This window comes from Pseudorasbora parva, chromosome 18, assembly GCF_024679245.1.
Source record: "Pseudorasbora parva isolate DD20220531a chromosome 18, ASM2467924v1, whole genome shotgun sequence".
Classification (NCBI taxonomy): domain Eukaryota; kingdom Metazoa; phylum Chordata; class Actinopteri; order Cypriniformes; family Gobionidae; genus Pseudorasbora; species Pseudorasbora parva.
This window is the reverse complement of record NC_090189.1, coordinates 38,141,075-38,166,765: the sequence shown is the minus strand read 5'-3', so window position 1 is coordinate 38,166,765 and position 25,691 is coordinate 38,141,075. Positions and strand designations below refer to the sequence as shown.

At 38.6% G+C, this 25,691-nt stretch overlaps 1 protein-coding gene across 7 annotated transcripts in view; it reads right to left on the bottom strand.

Annotated features, from left to right (window-relative positions):
* Positions 1-1,760: 1,760 nt before the first annotated feature.
* rbm27 (RNA binding motif protein 27) overlaps positions 1,761-25,691 on the bottom strand; it is a 50,482-nt gene continuing 26,551 nt past the window's right edge. For 2 of the 7 annotated variants that reach the window (XM_067423185.1, XM_067423187.1), the window contains exons 8-22: positions 25,418-25,600; positions 22,440-22,586; positions 22,175-22,316; positions 20,617-20,658; positions 20,195-20,348; positions 18,024-18,227; positions 17,676-17,807; positions 14,951-15,076; positions 14,752-14,826; positions 13,381-13,548; positions 13,105-13,209; positions 8,242-8,439; positions 3,592-3,675; positions 3,348-3,488; positions 1,761-3,115 (exon numbers count right to left, since the gene is read on the bottom strand). In XM_067423185.1, coding sequence (XP_067279286.1) covers positions 3,026-3,115; positions 3,348-3,488; positions 3,592-3,675; positions 8,242-8,439; positions 13,105-13,209; positions 13,381-13,548; positions 14,752-14,826; positions 14,951-15,076; positions 17,676-17,807; positions 18,024-18,227; positions 20,195-20,348; positions 20,617-20,658; positions 22,175-22,316; positions 22,440-22,586; positions 25,418-25,600 — 1,991 coding nt within the window. In that variant the 3' untranslated portion in view covers positions 1,761-3,025. The remainder of the gene's footprint in view (positions 3,116-3,347; positions 3,489-3,591; positions 3,676-8,241; positions 8,440-13,104; positions 13,210-13,380; positions 13,549-14,751; positions 14,827-14,950; positions 15,077-17,675; positions 17,808-18,023; positions 18,228-20,194; positions 20,349-20,616; positions 20,659-22,174; positions 22,317-22,439; positions 22,587-25,417; positions 25,601-25,691) is intronic. The other 5 variants (XM_067423189.1, XM_067423190.1, XM_067423188.1 and 2 more) reach the window with 4 other exon arrangements.

Sequence of the window (25,691 nt, the reverse complement as noted above, 5' to 3'; positions counted from 1 at the left end):
CACATGCACCCGACCATCCATGCAATGTAAAAGAAAAGGTAATTCATCAGGCCACCTTCTTACATTGCTCCAAGGTTCAGTTCTGATGCTCATGTGCCCACTGTTGGCACTTTCGGCAGTGGACAGGGATCCACATGGGCCCCCTGACTGGGCTATACAGAACCATACATAAACTGCTATCACTGTGTATTCTGACACCTTTCTATCAGAACCAGCATTAACCTCGCGAGTAATTTGAGCTACAGTAGCGCATCTGTTTGATTGCTTCCCACGTGCATCAATGAGCCTTGGCCGCCAATGACCCTGTGGCCGGTTCTCCACTGTTCCTTCCTTGGAGCACTTTTGATAGATCCTGACCACTGCAGACCGGGAACAGCCCACAAGAGCTGCAGTTTTGGAGATGCTCTGACCCAGTCGTCTAGCCATCACAATTTGGCCCTTGTCAAACTCACTCAAATCCTAAGGCTTGCCCATTTTTCCTTCTTCTAACACATCAACTATGAAGACAAAATGTTAATTCGCTGCCTAATATATCCCATTCGGACATAGAGCAGGGTTTTTCAGCTGTTACTTCTTGGTTCTGAAGATGGACGGCAGTTTTAACATTTACCTCATCATAGGGAGGTTCAAAATGCAAACACTGAAGTCTATCATTTCCCAGGTTCGTTTCGATAGACCTGAAGGATGCTTATTTTCATATTCAGGTCGTTCGGCGACACAGGAAGTTCCTCAGGTTTGCCTTCGAGGGGAAGGTCTTTTAGTACAAAGTACTCCCCTTTGGCCTTGCTCTGAAGATAAGAAGATAATCATTCTCATATATGAAGAGCTAATCATTCATTTAACCTGTCAGTGGTCATAATATTATGCCTCGTAAATATTAAATTATGCATAAATTATCCCATTCTCTCCTACATTGCAAACAATTTCCTCATTTAAAGTCTCTTTGTAAACCTCAAGTGTTAAAACAATCACTTAATAAACAACCTAATATTAGAAGTCCGATAACAAAAGTCCGATAACATCCATTTCTTAAAAACACTAAATATTACTAAATGTTTTTTTTTTTTTTTTTTTGATTATGCAGCACCATCACAAAGAAAAACACACAAACAACTGTTTCAGAGGGGAATAATTCTTGGAATGGATCATGATTTTTTTTCTTCCTTTTTTCTCTCTTTTTTTTCACTGAGACTTCTTTTTCATTTTTTGTTTGTTGCGAATCGTTTTACTTTCAGCCAATTGAAACTCATTTTTTTTTTCTTTTTTTTTCTTGATATTCTTCTTGCTCACCCCCATTCCGTTATCTTTATTGATTAGCAAACATGCAACTGTTAGAAATTCATTTTACAAACAAAAAACTGAAAAATACATCCATAGATATTTAAATTTATAAACAGTAATAAAGTCAAAATCTATTTACGCTAAATGTATGACTTCGTACTAATGTGGTGTAGTAAAACGCTTGTACAAATGAGCAAAATCCATTCTTTAAATTCACACACGGTCCAGAGTCCTTCTATCAGACTTGTGTACAAAACCAACATTAAGACCTCCCAGACCTTAAATGAGCAACTGAGTTATCGAGAAATCATTGTGGAGGTTATGACAATAATATGTACAATCGATCGGGAAGAGCGGGCAAAAAGTAACGTGCTATTAACCGTCACATCAACAGCTTACATAGGAAAGTTTTACACTGGTCCTTCATTAAAAGGAACTATAAACTTATATCTTATTTTAGCAAAGTATGTAAATATGAACATTAAAAAAATATATATGCAAACATACATATATTTTCTTTCTTTTTTTCAAATGAACACACGCATACATATGCCAGCATGCTAAGGTTACAGAAACGGGTGTTTTCTCGACCCATTTCTGCAGGACCAGGCTTTTGAAATGAGTGGAGTGTCAAAAAACAAGAAAACTGATTCTTTTTTCAAAGCATTGTGTAATTATATAAGACTGTGTTTTTAAGTCATATGCTCACTTAAATAAGCCTCTAAGAGTTATGAATGCGATTCAATCATTCGACCGGCTAAAATAATGAAGAGAACAGTCATTACCACTGCAAACATTTACAAAATATACACAAAAAAGGAGGGGAAAAAAAGTGTCACAAATCTCATAAAACGTCAGGTGTACACTGACGATAAGGCGTAAATGAAGTGTAAATCAATATTGAATACATTCACAACACCTCTGTTCATATTCTACCTCAACTAACAATAATCATTTTCTCAGACCATCATCCAAAGCTCTTTTTGGTTTTGGAACATCACCTAGATGTGAGAAATAAATATGAACACGGACACACTGACCAAAATGAAGTGTGCCACATAAATCTTCTATAGAGTCCATATATATACAGGAAGTGGCACATTAATATTGAGAAGGAAAAATCCACCTGGGGATAAATATTGCCTAAACGTTAGAGAGCAGATACAAAAGTGTTTAGTTGTTTCGTTTTTTTAAATGTTTGACATCATGAGGGCATTTTGTTTCTTCCCAAAGGAAGAAATGCCTTTAATGGGAACGATGCCAAAAGTGTGCATCCATCGGGAGAAATTCTACCAAAGTGGCACAAAGTGCAGATGAAGTTTCATGTAAAATCATATTAAACTGTGAAAAGAAAGTGAAACAATTTAGGTATTTAAAAACAAAAAAAATTCACAGTAGTCACAAATGTTGTGAGTTACTGATATCTGCTCATGCACAGTGAAACGAAACGTTTCCCCGCGGAAACATTCCGCATTCAATCTCAGCAAAAGTGAGAGTTTGATTCATAAAGCAGAAATTTCAGAGTGACAGAAACACTGCGAGTCTCCACAGACGTCTCTCATATTCTCCTGTACGGAGAGCGCGGTTTGCCTTTTCCTTTTTCCACCTCTCAAAATACTGAAAACCGTCTTTAAAAAAGAAAAGAAAGACTCTTCGTCTTAATCAAATATACTTAAATTAGCTTTCACAAACAAAAACTATAAATGAGAGTCCTCGAACAAAAAGCGGTGCCGTTTGCCCTTCCTCATCGCCTCCATGAGCGGCTCTCGTATTCATCTTCTTCGTCATCATCTTCTTCCTCTTCCTCTGGAAGGAGAAACGGGCTGACTGGCTCCTGGAGAGGATGAGAAAAGATCAACAGCATTTGAGTTTCAACTTTCGTTTTTAGAAATGTAATATTCATGTTGGGTTTGAAAAACCTTCATACAGTTGAAGTGGAAAAAGTCATGTGGTGTAACCAAGTAAAAGGTAGTTCATCATATTTCCCTTTTATCTCGAGTAAATGTGCGTGCACTTTTGCTGGACTTTCATAATTAAAACACTATGTAGTTATGCCGTGCAATTACCGTCATTACATGGATGCCTGCAGCGTTGACCTCTTCCTTCGACTCTTCCTCTTCTGGTTCAGTGGACACAGATGGAGTTTTAGGTTTGTACCATGAGATCTGTAGAACTCGACCTTTGAACTTTGCTCCTTGGTTTGCAGCCTGAAAAAAAAGAGAGATTATTTAGTGTGGTTAAAGTTTTCTAATGTCTTAAAATAAATCTCAAATTGAAAACAAAAACAGCAGAATTAAAAAGCCACAGTACATTTTCTGCTTCACTGCGGGTCTTGAAGGTCATTATGACGCTGGAAGCATCATGGTCACGAAGACCCTCGATCTCGCCAAACCTCTATAAAACAAGACATATGGACTGATCAAACTAAGTACTAACTTAGACAGACAGATAGATGGATGACAGAGACCGATAGATGACACAAACAGACAGATAGATATACAGTCCCTGACAAAAGTCTTGTCGCTTATCTATTTTCTAGAAATACCTGATATTAACCTGACTTTTAATTAATTAATTGGTGTTAGAAATAGCTCATATGGAAAGCTAAAACCCTCCCAAATGATGTTTAATGCACTGAAATAAATTATATTCACAGAAAAAATATTTATCATTTAATCAAGACAGAAAAGTCAAATTTTGGCAAGACAAACGTTTTGTCGCCTATACAGAAATTGAACAAATTTACTGCAAATACAAAAATATGTCAGCAAATTAAGTTGTGGTGCTGTGAGATCCAAATTTAATATCTTGGATGCAGTCCTTCAAGCTCATGGAAGTCATACATGCGGTTTGGCAAGGATTCATACAATTTATTGATGAAGTCATCAGGAATAGCTAAGAAAGCAGTCTTGCATGCCTCCCAGAGTTCATCAATATTCTTTGGTTTCGTCTTCCATGCGTCCTCTTTCATCCTACCCCACATATGCTCAATGATGTTCATGTCTGGTGACTGGGCTGGCCAATCCTGGAGCATCTTGATCTTCTTCGCCTTGAGGAACTTTGATGTGGAGATGGAAGTATGCGATGGAGCACCGTCCTGCTGCAGAATTTGGCCTCTTTTATGGTTGGGAATATAAGAGGTAGCTAAGAGATCTTGGTATTTTAGACTATTGATGTTGCCTTCCACCCTGCAGATCTCTCACACTCCCTCCATACTGGATGTAACCCCAGACCATGATTTTTCCGCCACCAAACTTCACTGTTTTCTGGGTGAATCTCGGATCCATTCTGGCTCCAGTAGGTCTCCTGCAATATTTGCGGCGACTGTGGTGTAATTCAACAGAAGATTCATCTGAAAATCCACCTTCTGCCACTTTTCCTGCGTCCATCCTTTTAGCAGGCTGTGGGCCTTGGCAAATGCCACACGGTTTTTTAATTGTCTTTTGTTTAGTGCTGGCTTCTGGGCACTGATTCGACCATGGAGGCCATTTGGAGACAGAATCTGACAAACTGTTCTGGTTGACACAGGGACTTCAGGTGACCAGGTCTCGTGGAGCTCTGCTGCAGTGGAAAATGGGCTGGCCTTGGATTTTCGAGCCAACAAACGGTCCTCTTGAGCAGTTGTCTTGCGGGGTCTGCCTGACCTGGGCTTGTCAAAAACGTCTCCAGTCTCTTCAAATCTTTTTTTTATCCTCTGTACTTGACTGCTGAGACACATTGAAGGTGTCTGCCACATCAGCAGTGGATCTGGTCTTCAGCCTCTTGATAATCAAAACTTTAGTCTCTGGGTGAATCTTAGGCATGTTTGCAGAGGTCTAGTTGCAGTTGATGTGAAGGTCTAGCGTACTGGGGTTCTTTTTATACACACTTGAGACCTAATTGATCCATTATTAATCACAGGTGAAGCTCGTATGACAAGGTCACAACACTTATGTCTTTGCAAAAATTGACTCAATGGGCTTTACCAAGCTGTGAATATTAGAATACTTTTTGAAAGTTTAGTTTTTCAATGAAACATTATCACAAAAGCTGGTGGGATTAAAATGAGCCATTTCTTGTAAAAAAATCTTGATTAGAAATATATTTCAGCGGCACTTTAGGTCAATTTGTACACAAGCGACAAGACTTTTGTCAGGGACTGTACACATAATGACAATGTGAAAGAAGTTTGTATGAAATCTTTGCAAATTTATAAAACACATTTTTTTATTTACATGTACATAAGTATTCCCAGCCTTTGCCTTGACACAAAATGAAGCTCAGGTTCATCGTGTTTCCACTGATCATCCTTGAGATGTTTCTACAACTTGATTGGATTCCATCTGTGGTAAATTCAGTTGATTGGACATGATTTGGAAAGGCACACACCTGTCTATATAAGGTCCCACAGTTAACAGTGCATGTCAGAGCACAACCAAAGCCATGACGTCCAAGGAATTGTCTGTAGATCTCCGAGACAGGATTTAGTGATTCTCACACATAGACTAATTTGTGGCGGTGTGCCACAGTATCCACACCGGCCGCCACATATTAGTCATAATTTTTTTAAACGCTATTTAAAACATCTATGCAGCGTATTCGTTCAGCTGCATTTCTTTTCCCTGCTCTCCCTCCATCTCTCGTACGTCTCTCACACTCACACACGGTGCGTTGCATTCGATCGTAACAGAGTTGCGACATGCGTTCATCTGGATCACGGTGCTCTCAATTGTTTTAAACAAACCAGCGCTCTCAATACATTTGAATGGCTCAAGCGGACAGACAACAGCTTCACTATACAGGTATTTGCAGCAATTTTTGGACAGTACAGTATAGTGTGCATTGATTATTAAATCAACCGCATTTACAGTATAATTTTATTATGGAGTGATGGAGATGCAACATTGTTAACATTAATGCTATGCTCTTCTTGTATTTAGCCCTGAGGTATTCCTTACTATTATAGTCACGTGACCGTACAACTATTTTTCAATTAAATAAATGTTCTATATTTTAGTTTAATAATAATTTTTCAATATTTTGAGGAGCTCTTTTTGGTACTAAATACTATTTGTGCAATAATTATGGTCCATTAATGACCACTAAAATATTTTACAAGTAGTGTAGTAATTAAGGTTAAAATAGAGAATTCCAAAAAGGCAAATCATAGTCATTTTGTGGCTGGAAAAATAACTGCTTGGTTATTTTTAGGTTTTGCATTTGAATAGCCTACATGTTTAGATATGGTCAAACACTAGATTTCTGTAAATTTGAAATGTTAAAACTAAATCCTCTGGTCACCTGGCACTGCTCTTGACCTAGCCAATACCATTGCTATAGTTAAGCATGGTGGTGGCAGCATCATGTTGTGGGGATGTTTTTCAGCAGCAGGAACTGGGAGACTAGTAAGATTGTAGGGAAAGATGAATGCAGCAATGTGCAGAGACATCCTTAATGAAAACCTGCTTCAGCGCTCTCTGAACCTCAGACTGGGGTGAAGGTTCATCTTTCAACAAGACAACGACCCTAAGCACACAGCCAAGATAACAATGGAGTGGCTATGTGACAATTCTGTGAATGTCCTTGAGTGGCCCAGCCAGAGCCAAGGCTTGAACACGATTGAACATCTTTGGAGAGATCTGAAAATGGCTGTGCACCGACACTCCCCATCGTGATAGAGGTTGAGAGGTCCTGCAAAGAAGAACGGGAGAAACTGCCCAAAAATAGGTGTGCCAAGCTTACTCAAAAAGACTTAAGGCTGTAATTGTGCCAAAGTTGCTTCAACAAAGTATTGAGCAAAGGCTGTGAATACTTATGTACTTGTGAATTCTTTCGTTTTTTTTTATTATTTATTTATAAATTTGCAAAGATTGCAAACAAACTTCTTTCACGTTATCATTATGGGGTATTGTTTGTAGACTTGAGTGAAACAATAATATATTTGATCCATTTTGGAATGTGGCTGTAACATAACAGACAGACAAATAGATGACAGACAGACACAAAGATGACAGACAGACAGACAGACAGACAGACAAATAGATGACAGACAGACACAAAGATGACAGACAGACAGACAGACAAATAGATGACAGACAGACACAAAGATGACAGACAGACAGACAGACAGACAGACAAATAGATGACAGACACAAAGATGACAGACAGACAGACAAATAATGACAGACAGACACACAGACAGACAGACAGACACAGACAGACAAATAGATGACAGAAAGACAGACAAATAGATGACAGACAGACACAAAGATGACAGACAGACAGACAAATAGATGACAGACAGACACAAAGATGACAGACAGACAGACAGACAGACAAATAGATGACAGACAGACAGACAAATAGATGACAGACGGGGGGGGGGGGGATGGGGGGAGGAGAGAGAGAGAGAGAGAGAAAACCGAGCAGTTATGGTCCATAGGCCTCAATGAAGAGATGTGTTTTAAGCTGTTTTTAAAGGTTGCTAGAGATGATGCAGAGCGGATGGAATGAGGAAGCTTGTTCCAGAGTGAAGGAGCACCAACACAGAAAGCTCTATCACCAAACGTCCGTAGCCTGGACTTTGGGACAGCGAGCAGCGAGCAGACAGACAAATAGATGACAGACAGACAAATAGATGAAAGACAGACAAATAGATGACAGAAAGACAAATAGATGACAGAAAGACAAATAGATGAAAGACAGACAAATAGATGACATACACACAAATAGATGAAAGACAGACAGACAAATAGATGACAGACACACAAATAGATGACAGACAGACAGACAAATAGATGACAGACAGACAGACAAATCGATGGCAGAAAGACAGACAAATAGATGACAGACAGACAGACAAATAGATAACAGAAAGACAGACAAATAGATGACAGATAGACAAAAAGATGACAGACAGACAGACAGACAGACAGACAGACAGATAGATAGATAGATAGATGATAGACAGACAAGTCTTACCATGAAATGCGGCATGAGCTCCTCCTTCTCTTCCTGTGTGAAGCCAATAATAGAGAGGGCTCGAGGCCGGTGGTCTACCACCATGTGATTGCCTCCACCACGCCCCCTAAGGCTCCGCCCTCGGCCCCTCCCTCTGCCTCGAGTCGGTGCAGCTGGTGGTTTGCCCCGGCCCGCCGGAATCAGTCCCAGCCGTGTTGCCTACATGAGTTAAACACAGAGGGTGGATGCGTGAACAAAACTTATAACTAATAATACAGAGTTTAATAACATATAAACACAAACAGACACATACATACATACATGCAGTCCCTGACAAAAGTCTTGTCGCTTGTGTACAAATTGACCTAAAGTGCCACTGAAATATATTTCTAATCAAGATTTTTTTTACAAGAAATGGCTCATTTTAATCCCACCAGCTTTTGTGATAATGTTTCAGTGAAAAACTAAACTTTCAAAAAGTATTCTAATATTCACAGCTTGGTAAAGCCCATTGAGGTAATTTTTGCAAAGACATAAGTGTTGTGACCTTGTCATATGAGCTTCACCTGTGACTAATAATGGATCAATTAGGTCTCAAGTGTGTATAAAAAGAACCCCAGTACGCTAGACCTTCACATCAACTGCAACTAGACCTCTGCAAACATGCCTAAGATTCACCCAGAGACTAAAGTTTTGATTATCATGAGGCTGAAGACCAGATCCACTGCTGATGTGGCAGACACCTTCAATGTGTCTCAGCGTCAAGTACAGAGGATAAAAAAAAGATTTGAAGAGACTGGAGACGTTTTTGACAAGCCCAGGTCAGGCAGACCCCGCAAGACAACTGCTCGAGAGGACCGTTTGTTGGCTCGAAAATCCAAGGCCAGCCCATTTTCCACTGCAGCAGAGCTTTACGAGACCTGGTCACCTGAAGTCCCCGTGTCAACCCGAACAGTTTGTCGGATTCTGTCTCGAAATGGCCTCCATGGTCGAATCAGTGCCCAGAAGCCAACACTAAACAAAAGACAATTGAAAAACCGTGTGGCATTTGCCAAGGCCCACAGCCTGCTAAAAGGATGGACGCTGGAAAAGTGGCAGAAGGTGGATTTTTCAGATGAATCTTCTGTTGAATTACACCACAGTCGCCGTAAATATTGCAGGAGACCTACTGGAGCCAGAATGGATCCGAGATTCACCCAGAAAACAGTGAAGTTTGGTGGCGGAAAAATCATGGTCTGGGGTTACATCCAGTATGGGGGTGTGCGAGAGATCTGCAGGGTGGAAGGCAACATCAATAGTCTAAAATACCAAGAAATCTTAGCTACCTCTTATATTCCCAACCATAAAAGAGGCCAAATTCTGCAACAGGACGGTGCTCCATCGCATACTTCGATCTCCACATCAAAGTTCCTCAAGGCGAAGAAGATCAAGATGCTCCAGGATTGGCCAGCCCAGTCACCAGACATGAACATCATTGAGCATATGTGGGGTAGGATGAAAGAGGACGCATGGAAGACGAAACCAAAGAATATTGATGAACTCTGGGAGGCATGCAAGACTGCTTTCTTAGCTATTCCTGATGACTTCATCAATAAATTGTATGAATCCTTGCCAAACTGCATGGATGCAGTCCTTCAAGCTCATGGAAGTCATACAAGATATTAAATTTGGATCTCACAGCACCACAACTTAATTTGCTGACATATTTTTGTATTTGCAGTAAATTTGTTCAATTTCTGTATAGGCGACAAAACTTTTGTCTTGCCAAAATTTGACTTTCCGTCTTGATTAAATGATAAATATTTTTTCTGTGAACATTATTTATTTCAGTGCATTAAACATCATTTGGGAGGGTTTTAAGTTTTCATATGAGCTATTTCTAACACCAATTAATTAATTAAAAGTCAGGTTAATATCAGGTATTTCTAGAAAATAGATAAGCGACAAGACTTTTGTCAGGGACTCAATATATATATATATAGAGGAATGGGAATATTGAGCTCTTCTAAACTTCAAAAAAGACCTTGAAACTTGCCTAACCTCTACCCTGAGTTCAGATTAAAAAATGAAAAGCCAAAGAGTGACAAAAGCCACACCAAATGCAGATCATTTCTCTTTCATGCCCTGGACAGTCTTACACCCAGTGTAGTTTCGTCCATTAATTGTCTTCCCTCAATCTTTCTCTCATTTCTTTACATGGGAACTGCTCAAACTTTAATGGAATGAAAAGCATGAGCGTGAGGAGAGGGATGCGTGTTGTTTTGGGACTGCTCCTTGGGGTTTGGGAAGTGCTCTGAGTTAAATGTGCAAGAGATGAAGTGTAATGACATGCATATTTCACACCAGCTAATTTAAGCCCTGTTCCAGCCGTGATGTTTCTGTTGTCGCACTTGTTTTAGGAACGCTAATGTTAGGGCTGAGTGTGAGACTGTGTTTGAATGAAATGGATTATGCTGGTTCAGGTTGGGTACATCAGTATCTTTTGCTTAGGTAATAAAAAAGCTGCAAATAAGTATGGTGTCTTCGCAACTAGCACATATGACGTTTTATCTGGGACCAAGCAGAATTAAAAAAGTATTGAATATTTTAAAACAAGCCTCCCAAATAATCGACCCATCTGCAACTGTTTTGGAAAGTCCGTCCCGTTTTAGGATGATATGAGGGCCACACATCTATCGCTACTTCAGTTATGCCTGTCAGGTAATGGGGATATTGTTGGTACTATAAAAAGTTGAGAGGTCAAAATTTAAAAGAATACATTATTTTAAATGTACAATGTTTTATTTTATGTTATGTAAAATGTTATGTTTTGTATATTTTCATAACCCAGGGCGCTACAGTATGACTATTTCAGTGAAAAGGACTATGAAAAGGATTTAGGAGCAGCAGTGCGACCCGATCAGGCCCGCCTCTACACTGGTGCATCCTCAGCTTAAACCAGCAGCATACTGGCCAAACAGAGTTTACACTCTGGACAGCGTGGAGCGAGAACATGTTTTTGCAGCGGAGCAGTGAATAAATAGTGAATAAAAAAAAAAAAAGTAATTGTAATTTTGATTTCAGACAACAATTCAATAAACATGAAGTCAAGTCACCTTTATTTTACAAGTCCAATTGTTATAAAGCAGCTTCACAGTGATGACAGGAAAAAAATGCAACAGAATTTGATTCGGCTGTACAGCTGCTCTGGTGAAAACGGTGATGTTATCCAGTTAATTTCAATTATTATATAGAGTCAATTAGGGGTTGAACGACTTCCATTTTTTTAAAGTCGACATTTATGTGATGAAAGTCGAGTCGAGGTCGACTAGTCGCTGATGACCTCATTACTAAACAAATAACCATGAGCCTCGAGCTGAGACTCGAACTCGGGTCTTCTTGTGCACTGGACAGCTTTGGCATATGACACAGCGCTGCTCATAAGGTTATTGGACCTACATAACAGCTTTTGTATCAGTTCTTTTGTCTTATGGTCATTATATTTCTCACAGATTTCTGCTCGTTCTGAATAAGATACAGATAAAGTAGCACAATAAAGATTACATGTATATGAATGCATTAGTGAGTGATTGTGTGTGAATTAATTCTACCTGCCATCATCTCTCTACTGATAGTGAAGCTGTGAGTTTTAGTTATCAAGAAATATATGCTAGAACTTTTCAGTTTCTAAGCTATTTTATTGATAAATCACAGAACAGTCTTGACAATACATTTCTGCGCTACTGAATGGTTTTGAGGCGCGTGCGATCTCCGCGTGATCAGGCTATGTGTGTGTGTGTGTGTGTGTGTGTGCGTGCGCGTTCCAATGCAGTACGCAGTTTAGCGTGATGATTAACTTACGTGTACAATAAGCCTGCATTCTCCCAATCAATTTTGAGCATCCAGATGGTAATCAAACTTGTCTTGTGGATAGCTCACGGAGTATGCATTTATTTGTCATTGTTAACTGTTCAAAACAGAGCCTGCGTGTCAGGAAATTTTTTATCCTGTTGTCAAGCTTAAAGCGTCATGACAGAGCATTAAGGTCGACTAGTCGATTAGTCGGTGCAACCCCGAGCGTCAATGCAGGCAGATCAGTAATATAGCTGAAATTTAGGTGTCCCCAACTGGGCAATTGACTGAATGATTCAGTGTCAAAGACAGTGACTTGCTGTTGCCGCCCCCTAATGGCGGCCCCTCATTTTTAAAGTATAAATTTCAGTTATTTAAATCATTTAATATTTCTATATTCAAAAGTTTCTATTTAAAAAATCTCATAACACTGTTATCATGAATTTAAATGCATTCACTTCGGAGCCTCATTAAACACTTTAAATATACCGAAATGCCACCTTTTGGTTGTCCTATGCCACCTCTGCAGTGCAAAGAGGAATGTTGTTGATACTGATTTCATTTGATTGGTAACTTATTCTACCAGATTGTATCTTATTAATGTAACTCAATTTATAAATATACATTATGAATTTTACATAAAAGATTACATTTAATAAGGTAAAAGGTGGAAAAAAAAAGTAATTTTAAGGAGTCAAATTCAAGCGGTTGTGGATCAGCTTATTGATTCATGATTCAGGTACGCTGATTCACAACCGCTTGAATCTTTATTTGAGGTTTGAAAACAAACGCGGAAACATGACAATGCAGAATAAAGTCGTAGTTTGGGTTATTTTTGGACCAAAATGTATTTTCGATGCTTCAAGAGATTCGAACTAACTAACTGATGTCACATATGGACTACTTTGATGATGTTTTTATTCCCTTTCTGGACATGGACAGTATAGTGTGCCTAGTCTCAGATACGCTCTCGGACTAAATATAAAATATCTTAACATAATGGCTATGTTTATGCAACTGGCCGAAGATCAGTGACAGAAAATGTCCGCTTACCTCCACCTGTAACTGACCCAGCCTCCTCTTCAGGTCTGTTGTGTCTTCTCCTGACGTCAACTTCTTATGGAAGTCCAACTCTGCGTCAAGTAACTCTTTCTGTGCCTAGAGATAAAAAAGATGTTATACTTAAATTCAATAAGATCTTTTAAACTAAAATTGATGTAACTAGATTCTACATTTTAAACAAAAATAACATATTTTAGACTACGACCTGTGCTGTGCTACCAGAAGCTACTTGTAACAATTACACCAGCTATAAATGAATGGTCTTACATCAGTTTTTGACTTTGATTGTGGCGTGTTGGCAGTAGCTTGTGCGGTCGGGCTGATTTCATTCTTCAGCTGAGAGATCTTTCCTGTCAGTTCTTTAAGAGTCTTCATGATGTTTGCCCTCTCCTCTGGCTTCATCCCTCTGTTCTTTTCCAGGCGGTTTATCAGCACCTGCAGAAGGTGGTTCAGATTTAGGTCCATTAGACTGCCTGTACACAACCACTAGCAGTTCTATTACACACTTTTTATATCACATCATTCAACCAAGATTGAATCAGCACACGCACGATAACTTTAGAGCTGTCATGATTCCTTGATCAATTTCAAGTGCTCGACTGAAAAAATTGTACCCGTGTTGAAACGATTAACGGCAAAATACCAAAAGTGACGCATTCTACGGATGTGAACTGCATTAATCAGGGTTTCCACATCTTGGTTAACTTCAAATTCAATGACTGTCCAGGTCCAATATCCTCATATTCAAGAACTTAATTTGGGGACACATTTCAAGTGTGAGCAAGGTTACATCATGTTACCTTGTAAGATATTGTAACAGTTTTCACATATATTGGATTTTAACGACCCGTGGGAACCCTGATTATTAGACAGTTTTTTAAGGCTACACATTAAAAACAAAACAAAAATTCATAATATAGCATACTACTATTGTGGAAATACCAAAGGCTGCCATTCAGTTAAATAAATGTATCTGCGCTGCAGATTACAGGTTAGTGAAGAGTGACGCTTTATTGACGTACGTGCAGGTTACGCATTTGGTCCAGCGTCTCAGACTGGTTTATATATTTAAACAAGGATTTGAGTATGATGTAAAGTGTAACAATCTCCAGGCAATTGGCGCCCCCTGCAGGCATGTGATATTATACATAATGTACATAAGTTGGTTATTACATTATATTATATATTAGGGGTTTGACGAGAGACAGCTCACGAGACAAGCCCCGAGATTGAGTTCATGAGAACGAGATGAGAATTTTGCCCAATATTTTTAATAAATCCTTAATGACAATGTTCATCACAGGAAAATTAGTCTGCAGGTGAATTTTGTAATGTTTTAACTAATCATCTTGTAATGAATGTAATTTCAGTTCTACTTCCTGAGAATGAATCATCATAAGCATTAAAAGACCACAATATACAAGCAGTGTGAGTGGTTTTACTGACTGGCTTCTCCCCTTGTGGGCCAAACTGAAAAAACGGCCAAATATCAGCCACGGTAATATATAATGTGATTTGAATTGAAAATTTGAATTTACAGTAATGACTAAATAATTTTAAAAATGTGTGTGTGTGTTCAAACATTAACCTGGTGGTACATACTGTATATATTTATTTTACTTGAGTAATCCTTCCTACCTTCTGACATTCGATCTGTTTTTCAAGCATTTCTTGTTTCTTCTTCCTCATGTCTTGCTGTAGTTTCAACGCCTCCTGAAGGCCAGAGGTCAGAGGTCATGTTAGCTCACTCATAAGTAAATTCCAGACAGTGCCATCCTAGTAGGTGGATCTGCTGCTATCAGATTACAGCGGTGAGGAGGAGAAAGGAAATACTGACCTGCTTCTTTTTCAGAACCTCCTGAGCTTCCAGCGCTTTGCCCGTTTTTCCTAACGACTTGGATGCGGTTTTCAACACAGTGCGTGAGAACGGACCCTTCGGTAAATTCGAGGGTGGCGTCAAACCCTTGTAAAACAGAGAAATTCAAGCAATTTTAACATATATTCCATGTTTATGTGATTTTTTAATATATAGACACACACACACAAAGGTTTGGGCTCAAATGTTGCAAACTGACAACTTGAGATTTTAAATCCATGGTGGAAGGAATTAGTTCTCATAATAGAGTGCTTTTAAAGACACTTTGTGGTTGTTGCTGATTTATTTACACACTTGTGCCGTGGAACCGTTGTATAAACACTAGGGCTGTCCTCGACTAAGGATTTAGACATTCGAATCAGAATTGTCGAATCTCTCTATGGTCGACCGATAGTTGAATCATCTATGTGTGTGTGAATGGGTTGGGAGGGGCACGACACTTGTCAGCAGAAGGGTAAAACTATTTTTATTTTCCTTTACACACTGCACACAGAAACAAATTTTAATAAAGCGACCAAAACTGCCTGCCAACTGACAGACGAACTGACAATGGCTTTCTTATTTAGGTTTAACGTTAAATAGCCTAAAAGGTAATGTGGCGGATAAACATTCATAAACCGTTTTCTCATAACATGTTAAAGCCGCGATCGAAATACAGAACATCACACAAATATATAAAAGAACATTTTGATAAATACCCTAAAAAAAATACCTGCCTAGAGAGGAAAAGAACACTTTGAGTGTGTTTACAGGCACGTTCTGAAGCCGATTGTGCCTAAAGGGGGTGAAGGACGCAAAGCTTAGCCCCGCGCCTCAGGATCTCACACCGCCACCTGACTCGCACCGCAAGCTCAGTTTTGAATTGACTGACAAATGAGCTGCACGAAAGCGCTCTGTGGTGCGGTAGAATTTTAATCAACTTCCTTAGTGGCCGCGGACAGGCGCTGAATGCTGCTGCCGGTGTGTGTACACTCATTTAACGTGTTCTAATTTCAAATTGCACAACTACAAGTGTGATATTGCTCATATACACTCACCTAAAGGATTATTAGGAACACCGGTTCAATTTCTCATAAATGCAATTATCTAATCAACCAATAACAAGGCAGTTGCTTCCATGCATTTAAGGGTGAGATCCTGGTCAAGACGATCTCCTGAACTCCAAACTGAATGTCAGAATGGGAAAGAAAGGTCATTTAAGCAATTTTGAGCGTGGCATGGTTGTTGGTGCCAGACGGGCCGGTCTGAGTATTTCACAATCTGCTCAGTTACTGGGATTTTCACACACAACCATTTCTAGGGTTTACAAAGAATGGTGTGAAAAGGGAAAAAAACATCCAGTATGCGGCAGTCCTGTGGGCGAAAATGCCTTGTTGATGCTAGAGGTCAGAGGAGAATGGGCCGACTGATTCAAGCTGATAGAAGAGCAACTTTGACTGAAATAACCACTCGCTACAACCGAGGTATGCAGCAAAGCATTTGTGAAGCCACAACACGCACAACCTTGTGGCGGATGGGTTACAACAGCAGAAGACCCCACTGGGTACCACTCATCTCCACTACAAATAGGAAAAAGAGGCTACAATTTGCACAAGCTCACCAAAAAAAGACAGTTGAAGACTGGAAAAACGTTGCCTGGTCTGATGAGTCTCAATTTCTGTTGAGACATTCAGATGGTAGAGTCAGAATTTGGCATAAACAGAATGAGAACATGGACCATCATGCCTTGTTACCACTGTGCTGGCTGCTGGTGGTGGTGGTGTAATGGTGTGGGGGATGCTTTCTTGGCACACTTTAGGCCCCTTAGTGCCAATTGGGCATCGTTTAAATGCCACGGCCTACCTGAGCATTGTTTCTGACCATGTCCATCCCTTTATAACCACCATATACCCATCCTCTGATGGCTACTTCCAGCAGGATAATGCACCATATTACAAAGCTTGAATCATTTCAAATTGGTTTCTTGAACATGACAATGAGTTCACTGTACTAAAATGGCCCCCACAGTCACCAGATCTCAACCCAATAGAGCATCTTTGGGATGTGGTGGAACGGGAGCTTCGTGCCCTGGATGTTCATCCCACAAATCTCCATCAACTGCAAGATGCTATCCTATCAATATGGGCCAACATTTCTAAAGAATGCTTTCAGCACCTTGTTTAAACAAAGCCACGTAGAATTACGTCAGTTCGGGGGTCAAACACAGCATAAGTTGTGTAATGGTGCTCCTAATAATCCTTTAGGTGAGTGTATTCACTCCGAATTAAGGGATCCATGCATTCAGACCACTGACAGCAGCCTAATAAACACGCAGTTGTTTGTGTCACCAATATTAATCAAACAACAAAAGAGAAAATCACTTTTGTATATTTAACAATGATACATTGCATTCATTTAATTTAATTTATACAGTGAAGACTATGATGTGTTATTTTACATTTGATTTTTCCATTTCTGTACCTGAATATTGCTAGATTTAGGCCTAACAGGGAAAAAAGCAACGCTTATTTCATTTCCATCTTTTTTCACCATCACCAATAATTATTCATTCTTTACAAATAGAGCTATTCAAATCATCTGGTGAAATTATTTTCATATCGCAATATATAATTCAGACAAAAAATGTCTAATATAATGCAGCCCTACTCTAAATAGATGTGTGCAAAAATGTATGCGTTTCTTTTACCACTGATGGTTCTTGGCTCGGGCTGGTAGGTTCAGTGCTGCCCATGATGCCCGTGGCTCCTGTGGCAGTCTGGTGTTTGGGGAAGGTATTATTCAGCACGTAAGATGCTGCAGGGTGCTGCTTATTAATGACCTGCGGACAAAATATAATTTAGTCAAATATGTCATCTATGGATGAACAGTCAGTCACAGTATGGATATCATCAATCCTTTTTGAGTGAACAGTCTCTTAAAAACTTTTCTATTAGAAAAAAGGGAACTATAAATAGTAGAGCTGGGTGGTAAGAGCTCATTCTCCAAATTTTAGAAGAGCACCATAATGAAATAGCATCAGACACTCCTTCCAGACCTTGTGTGCTGTGGGCTGTTGTTGGCCAGGGTTTGTGTTCTGACTGAGTCCCTGCTCCTGTGTGTTGGATGTGGCCTCTCTATGCCAGTAGACTCTGATGAAGCGGTTATTCAGAACGGCTTCTGTGCTGGAGATGGCCCTCCGAGCCTCGTCATTAGCTGTATATTGGATCAATGCCGCCTCTGGGTCGCCTCCAAACACCACCTGTGGAAATGACAATAAAGCATGCAGTTTTACTTCAACACTCAATCAATCACTACAACTACACTCATTGACCAGTATAACAAATGCATTACATGACATAAATACAATTTAAAATGATAGTTCGTAATCTAATCTATACAGTTTATTACATTTTTAACAGCATGTTAGCATCAAGCTATTTGGCAAAGACAAGGTCAATAATCACAATCCATAAATTCTAAAATAATTATATAAAACATTTCAACTTGACAAGATAGAAAATGTAATATACAGTGCATCCGGAAAGTATTCACAGCGCTTCACTTTTTCACTGTTGTTATGTAACAGCCTTAATTCCAAAATGTATTCAATTCATTATTTTCCTCAAAATTCTACAAACAATACCCAATAATAGTGAAATTGTGAAAAGTTTGTTTGAAATCTTTGCAAATGTATTTTTTATTTTTTTTTAAAAAGAAGAAAAACAAATATTCACAGCCTTATCTCGATACTTTGTTGAAGCACGTTTGGCACCAATTACAGCCTTATGTCTTTTTGAGTATGGTGCTAAAAGCCTAGCACTTTGCAGGACCTCTCAAGCTCCATCAGGTTGGATGGGGAGCGTCAGAGCACAGCCATTTTCAGATCTCTCCAAAGATGTTCAATCGTGTTCAAGCCTTGGCTCTGGCTGGGCCACTCAAGGACATTCACAGAGTTGTCCCATAGCCACTCCATTGTTATCTTGGCTGTGTGCTTAGGGTCGTTGTCCTGTTGGAAGATGAACCTTCACCCCAGTCTGTGGTTCAGAGAGCGCTGAAGCAGGTTTTCATAAAGGATGTCTCTGCACATTGCTGCATTCATGTTTCCCTACAATCTTACTAGTCTCCCAGTTCCTGCTGCTGAAAAACATCCCCACAACATGATGCTGCCACCACCATGCTTAACTATAGGGATTGTATTGGCCTGGTGATGAGCGGTGCGTTTTCCTCCAGACATGACACCTGCCATTCAGGCCAAAGAGTTTATCTTTGGGTATTTATTTTCTCATGGTCTGAGAGTCCTTCAGGTGCCTTTTTGGCAAACTCTAGGCAGCTTTTCACTGAGGAGTAGCTTCCATCTGGCCACTCTACTATATAGGCATGTTGGTGAAGTTCTGCAGAGATGGTTGTTCTTCTGGTTGGTTTTCCTCACTCTACAGAGAAACGCTATAAGGTTCTTGGTCACCTTCCTGACTTACATCCTTCTTGCTCGATAGCTCAGTTTGGCCGGGTGGCCAGCTCTTTAGGTTCCAAACCTCTTCCATTTATGGAAGATGGAGGCCACTGTCCTCATTGGGATCTTGGGAAATGTTTCTGTACCCATCCCCAGATCTGTGTCTCGATACAATCCTGTCTCGGAGATCTACAGACAATTCCTTGGACGTCATGGCTTGGGTTGTGCTCTGACATGCACTGTTAGCTGTGGGACCTTATATAGACAGGTGTGTGCCTTTCCAAATCATGTCCAATCAACTGAATTTACCACAGGTGGAATCCAATCAAGCTGTAGAAACATCTCAAGGATGATCAGTGGAAGCAGGATGCCCCCGAGATCAATTGTGTGTCAAGGCAAGGCTGTGAATACTTATGTACAGTACATGTGATTTAAAAAAAAAGAAATTTTCAAAGATTTCAATTTTTTTTTATGTTGTCATTATTGTGTATTGTTTTTTGAATTTTGAGAAAATAATTGGATAAGGCTATAACAAAATGTGGAAAAAGTGAAGAGTTGTGAATACATTCCGGATGCACTGTACGTTCAGGTGACTCGTTCCAAAATATTCCACATAAACATGTTTCTGAATAAAAATGTTTTCTAATATATATATATATATATATATATATATATATATATATATATATATATATATATATATATATATATATATATATATATATATATATATATATATATACACACACACACACACACACACACAGAATGTTTACCTGAATGTTGACTATGGTTCCAAACTTGCTGAAGTGCTCATTGAGTTTGGTGATGTTGTTGAGCTCCCGGGGGATTTTGCGGACCTCTAGTTTGGTGTTGACATAATAAATCTTTTTCGGGAAGGTGGGTTTATGCTGGTTATTGAAATTTTGCCTGTAAAACAGACAAGACACCCTTATATCCTATCAATAAGGACATCCATCTGTACCATTGTAGTTTCCTTTGTGTTCCAAGAGATCAATATTTGTTAATAGACACTAAAAATAATGTAATTAAAATGTATAGTTATTAATGAACATTTAACAATACAAAGATTTCAGAATAAAGGTACTAAATAGCATAATGATCCATAATTGAATACATTTATAATAAAGTAAATTCAGTAAATATAATTTATAATTGAATATATAATATACAGTACCAGTCAAAAGTTTTTGAAGGTAGTCTCCTCTGCTCATCAACCCTGCATTTATTTGATCAAATACAGGGAAGAAAAAAACATTGTGAAATATTACAAATTAAAAGGTTTTTTATTTGAGTATACGTTCTGTAAAATAATTTTCTTTCAGAAAAAGAAAAAAGAAATACCCCAAACTTTTTAACAGTGGTGTATATTGTTAGAAAAGATCATAAAAGCTGTTTAAATAAATGCTGTTCTTTTTTACTTTTTATTCATCAAATAATCTTGAAAATATTCTCACACATTTAAAATAATTTATTTCTGAAACCTATATTCAAATATAAAATTACTGTGTTCAAATAAATGCAGGCTTGATGAGCATAAGGGACTTTATAAAAATATAAAAAAATAGTAATAGTACACCGTATGTGTGTAAAATATTCGATTGTATTCATGATTAAAAGTTACCAAGGGAGCAGTGTTCCAAGATTTTAGCATCAATTAATACATTAAAAATGCTGCATTAAAAATGGAAATAATAATCATAATAATTAGCATAATAATCAATAATGGACGCTTTTCACATTTCCAGGGTTCTCAGAAGTGGAAGTCATCATAGTCGTGTAAACGTCTATAGCAGTGAATGGGAGACAGCAGCAAATATACTTTTTGTATTCATATTTGGTCCAACAGCAAAAAAAATAAATAAAAATTGTCTTCATCTAAACATTTTCCCTTTTGCTTTTTCAGAAGGACCAGAAAGGTAATAAAAACATCATCAAAGTAGTCCATATGTGTCATAAGTGAGTTAAATAGAATCTCTTGAATCATCGAAAATAATTGAATCGATTCAAGATTTGGATCGTGTCAAACTGCTGAAATCACGTGACACTGGCGATACGAATCATGAATCAATACACTGATTTTTAATTGATCAAATCTTTGTTTGAGGATTGAAAACAAACCCGGAAGAGAAGACAATGCAGAATAAAGTCATAGTTTTTGTTATTTTGGGACCAAAATGTATTTTCAATGCTTCAAGAGATTCTAACTAACTAACTAACTGATGTCACATATGAACTACTTTGATGATGTTTTTATTCCCTTTCTGGTCCTTCTGTAAAGGGACAGTATACTGTGCATACATTTTTAATGGAGAGACAGAATCTCTCTGTCTAAATATAAAATATCTTAAACTGTGTTCTGAAGATGAACGGAGGTCTTACGGGTGTGGAACAACATTAGGGTGAGGAGTTAATGACATCAATTACATTTTTGGGTGAAATAACCATTTATTATTTCTTTTTTTATTTAGCCAAGGTAATATTGCACAAAGTATAGTTTTTTTAATGAAAATATTGAAAACTAGATTTGCTAGGTTGATAACGCAGCCCTGTGGAAACGCATCAGTCTGTGAAAAGGGTCCATTGAATACAATTATAATTAAAGTATAATAATACAAATTCAAAAGTGTAACACACCACATATGTGGGGAATTTTTAAAATACTACAGCTCATATACTTTCTTAAAAAGATTGCAAAATAAGATCTATAACAGCTTGAGTCGCTCATTACTCACTTGTCCATCCAGGGTTTTTTGGCCTGTGGGCCGTCTGCAGACGGCAGGCACCTCTTCCTGTTTTCCTGCTCAGAGCCGTACCTCATCTCGCTGCTCGACACACTCGGGACAGATGGCTCCGTCTGAATCACTATGTTAGCTGCTAAAAACACAATCAAATAGTTCAACACCAAGTTCAAACAGATGTTGTCATTATGAATAAATGTCAAATTCTCACACAAAATAGCCATTTGTTTGGTTGGAACTGATATTTTACATCTGATACCTCGTGAGTTCTGTCCGTCACCAGAGGTAAGGCCGATGAGGTTGGGTCTCTGCGTCTGGATGCGAGGGATGAAATGGCGGTACTGAGCTCTGCCTGGCCCGGTCAGCGCCGGGGATTCTGGGTTATAGGCCTCAGGGTCATAGCTGTCTGTATGTGACAGAACAAAGACATGTTAAAGCACATGCAGAGGATAAAAACACTACATGAAGGTTCTTTCCCCTTGATTAATTAAACATTTAGCACATGTTTGAGAGAACTGAATTCTCTTTGTTACTGAGACTGTTATTTACAGGATTCATCCATAAGCTCTGAGTGTAAAATGCAACAGCAGCACATCTACATGGCCAGAGTCTGTCACTGCAGCCTCAGAAATAAACATCCCTGATATCCTACACTGGGGACAAAATGGCTTTGAAATTATTTTCACACAGAAATTGCTATCAGTTTTCACAAATAGTTACAAAGAAACTGCACGTAACATTTAATTACACATTACATTTTAAAGTAGAAAAAATGAAATGGTATTTTCTCCATCTTTGTTGTTTTTACAACTTCAAAAAATAATGACATACTCAGAATAAATAACCTAACTCTATTTGTTTTTGGTTTACTGAACCAAATAAGAATAGACTTTTTAAGTGTTTTAAGCGTTTATGCGAGATTGAAATACTTGTGTGAATTTGTAACGTTTACAGATAAGCATACAATCGTCCGTTGAGGTAAATGCGTGTCTAGCGCATTAAATAGGGCCCTATGAAACCCGTTTTATTTTGAAATTTGTATTAAATGTAAAAATTATGTTTAACAATAATTACACGTTTATGGCCTATGATATACATTTTATTTTTCTTCTCAATTTTTTTTTTTATTTTTTTTTTTTTACCAAATTCCGTTTTAGGTTTCTGGATTCCATTTTAACAGTTTAATTAAATAAATGTTTCATCAAAAAGCATGTTCAAAATAATGAGATTTTTTATTTTTACCCCAGTAATTAAGTGTTGTGTATTTCAATTTTTCTGGCAGTCATATAAAGGCATACACATTTATTTCATTTTTTTAGTCATATGAAATTAAACCTTTTTTTGTCAAACAAAGCGCTGCACATCAGAGCTTTACTGTTAAAATTAAAACATGGAATAATTAAAAAAAAAGTTAACTATAGCTCATTTGTTATTTTTTTTATTTGTATTATAATAATAATTATTATTATTATTATTATAGGTGTTAGTATTATTATTATGACATTGAGATGTAGCTTAATTCTACCGTACAACAGTAACAAATTTCTAACACAATTTCTTCAAGTTAAACCAAACTTTTATTTTGACCGGTTGCCATGAAGATCTTTGAGTTTCTGTGTGGTTTATGATATGATTATATTTTTTTCTCAAACTAAATGATGAAGTGCTCACAACGTAGCTCTCAGAGCGGATTCATGCACTCGTCTTCATAGTGAGGCGGCAGAGGCCGAAAACTGTGCGTCACGAAGCATGTTTCAGTGTGTGTGGGAAATGAGACCATTCATTCACACAGAGACAGTCTTCCTGCGTTTTAATATTCACAGACACCAGTCTATATCACGATTTGATTTAAAGGGGTACTTCAGCGCTGGGAAGATGAATCTGTATTTAAACTGGGTCATCAATGTAGTAGAAATGTGAAATTATTTTTGAATTTGGTGTCTTCTAGACTGAGAAAAGACAGAAAATGTATTTTTGTCCCATGGGGATGAAAGACTACAATTCCCAGAATGCTTCGCTGCCCTGTGAGGCCATTCCCAACACCACCAACTTCATTACTGTGACTGAGTTAGAAGACACTACAATTAAAAACTGAACGTGTCTGTTCAATATAATGAGTGAGTCACCGCGCGAGTGTCACAGCCCTGAGCACTAACTGCACGAGTGATGAGAGCTGAGGTAATCACAACTACATTCGCGGCATACATTCACACAGGAGTTCAGTCTGGCACACGTTTCAGTTCATGCCTTTGCAAGCTTAACTTTCATAGAAATGAATTTGAGATGTTAAAAGACTTACATTGCTCACCATAGCTCCGTTTAAATGATCCTGTCTGCAAGCTGAGCTCTCCCTGCCAGCTGAGTGTTATCTCCCATCCCCCATGCGCAGATTCAAAAAATGCGGAAATAGCTCCCTCTGCTGGCTGTAGTCTTTAGCCTCTGGGCAAACATTCCTCCTATGATGCAAAAATCGTCATTTTGCATCATAGGAGGAATTTTTCCAGAAATAAAATGCATAAATCTCTCGTCTCAGGGAGATATGAGGGGGGAAAGCACAATAATTTGAATATTCTCCAGGGTTTCTACTGATACAAAGCCATATGCTAATCGCTGAAGTAACCCTTTAAGTTTACTGACCTGCTTTTTATTTATTCATCAAACATTTGAGAAATTCCGTAAAATTCTGCGTTCTACAGTAAATTCCATTTTCTGACCTGATTCCGCAGGGTAGGTTTATGATTTAGTTTGAAGTTCTTAACATAAAGCAAGTCTCGTGTTTGACAAGCTGGATCGTGCTCTAATCCGGAAGCAGCTCACTCCAAGTCCTGTTATTTTTCAGTTGTGTACGCATCATTAATGTACAAAGTTAACAATATTGTACACGTGCACCGAACTGAAAGTGCCGTACTGAAATACTAATACATGTACCAATAAAGCCCTACTAAAAGATGAACACACGACAAGACCAGAACCACCACCAACAGACAGGAAAGAGGCTTAGTTTATCAACTGCTTTCTTTAAAGGGCTCAGACTTTCTTCCCTGAGGCCGCTTATTGTGTAAATCACACTGATGATTTAAATTCAAATCCATTTCAGATGGACAGGAGAAACATTAGCTTGAGTATCTGTGCGTCAAAACCAGAAATATGACGTGACCCCTTAGCGACACACACATATAGACAGCATGCTTTAAGCACCACTGCTCAAGCTGAGAAGAGAGAAGCGCAGTGGCTTACATTCAGAGAGAGTGTATTGAGGGTGGAGAGAGGCAGAAGAGGAGGAAGAAGAGGAAAGAGGTGGTGGTGGTGGTGGTGGAGGAGGAGGAGGCGGTCCCACTCCAGGCAGGGCCAAAGGGGAAGAGGTGCTGGTTCTGGAGTGGGGTGGAGTGTCTATCCCAGTAGCTGGGATTAGAGGAGGCCCTAAAACAAGACAAGAGCAAACTCAGCCACACTAACAGCTAACTCTTGCACTTTAGGACAATCTTTTCGAGTTAACATGTCACTGTCGAGA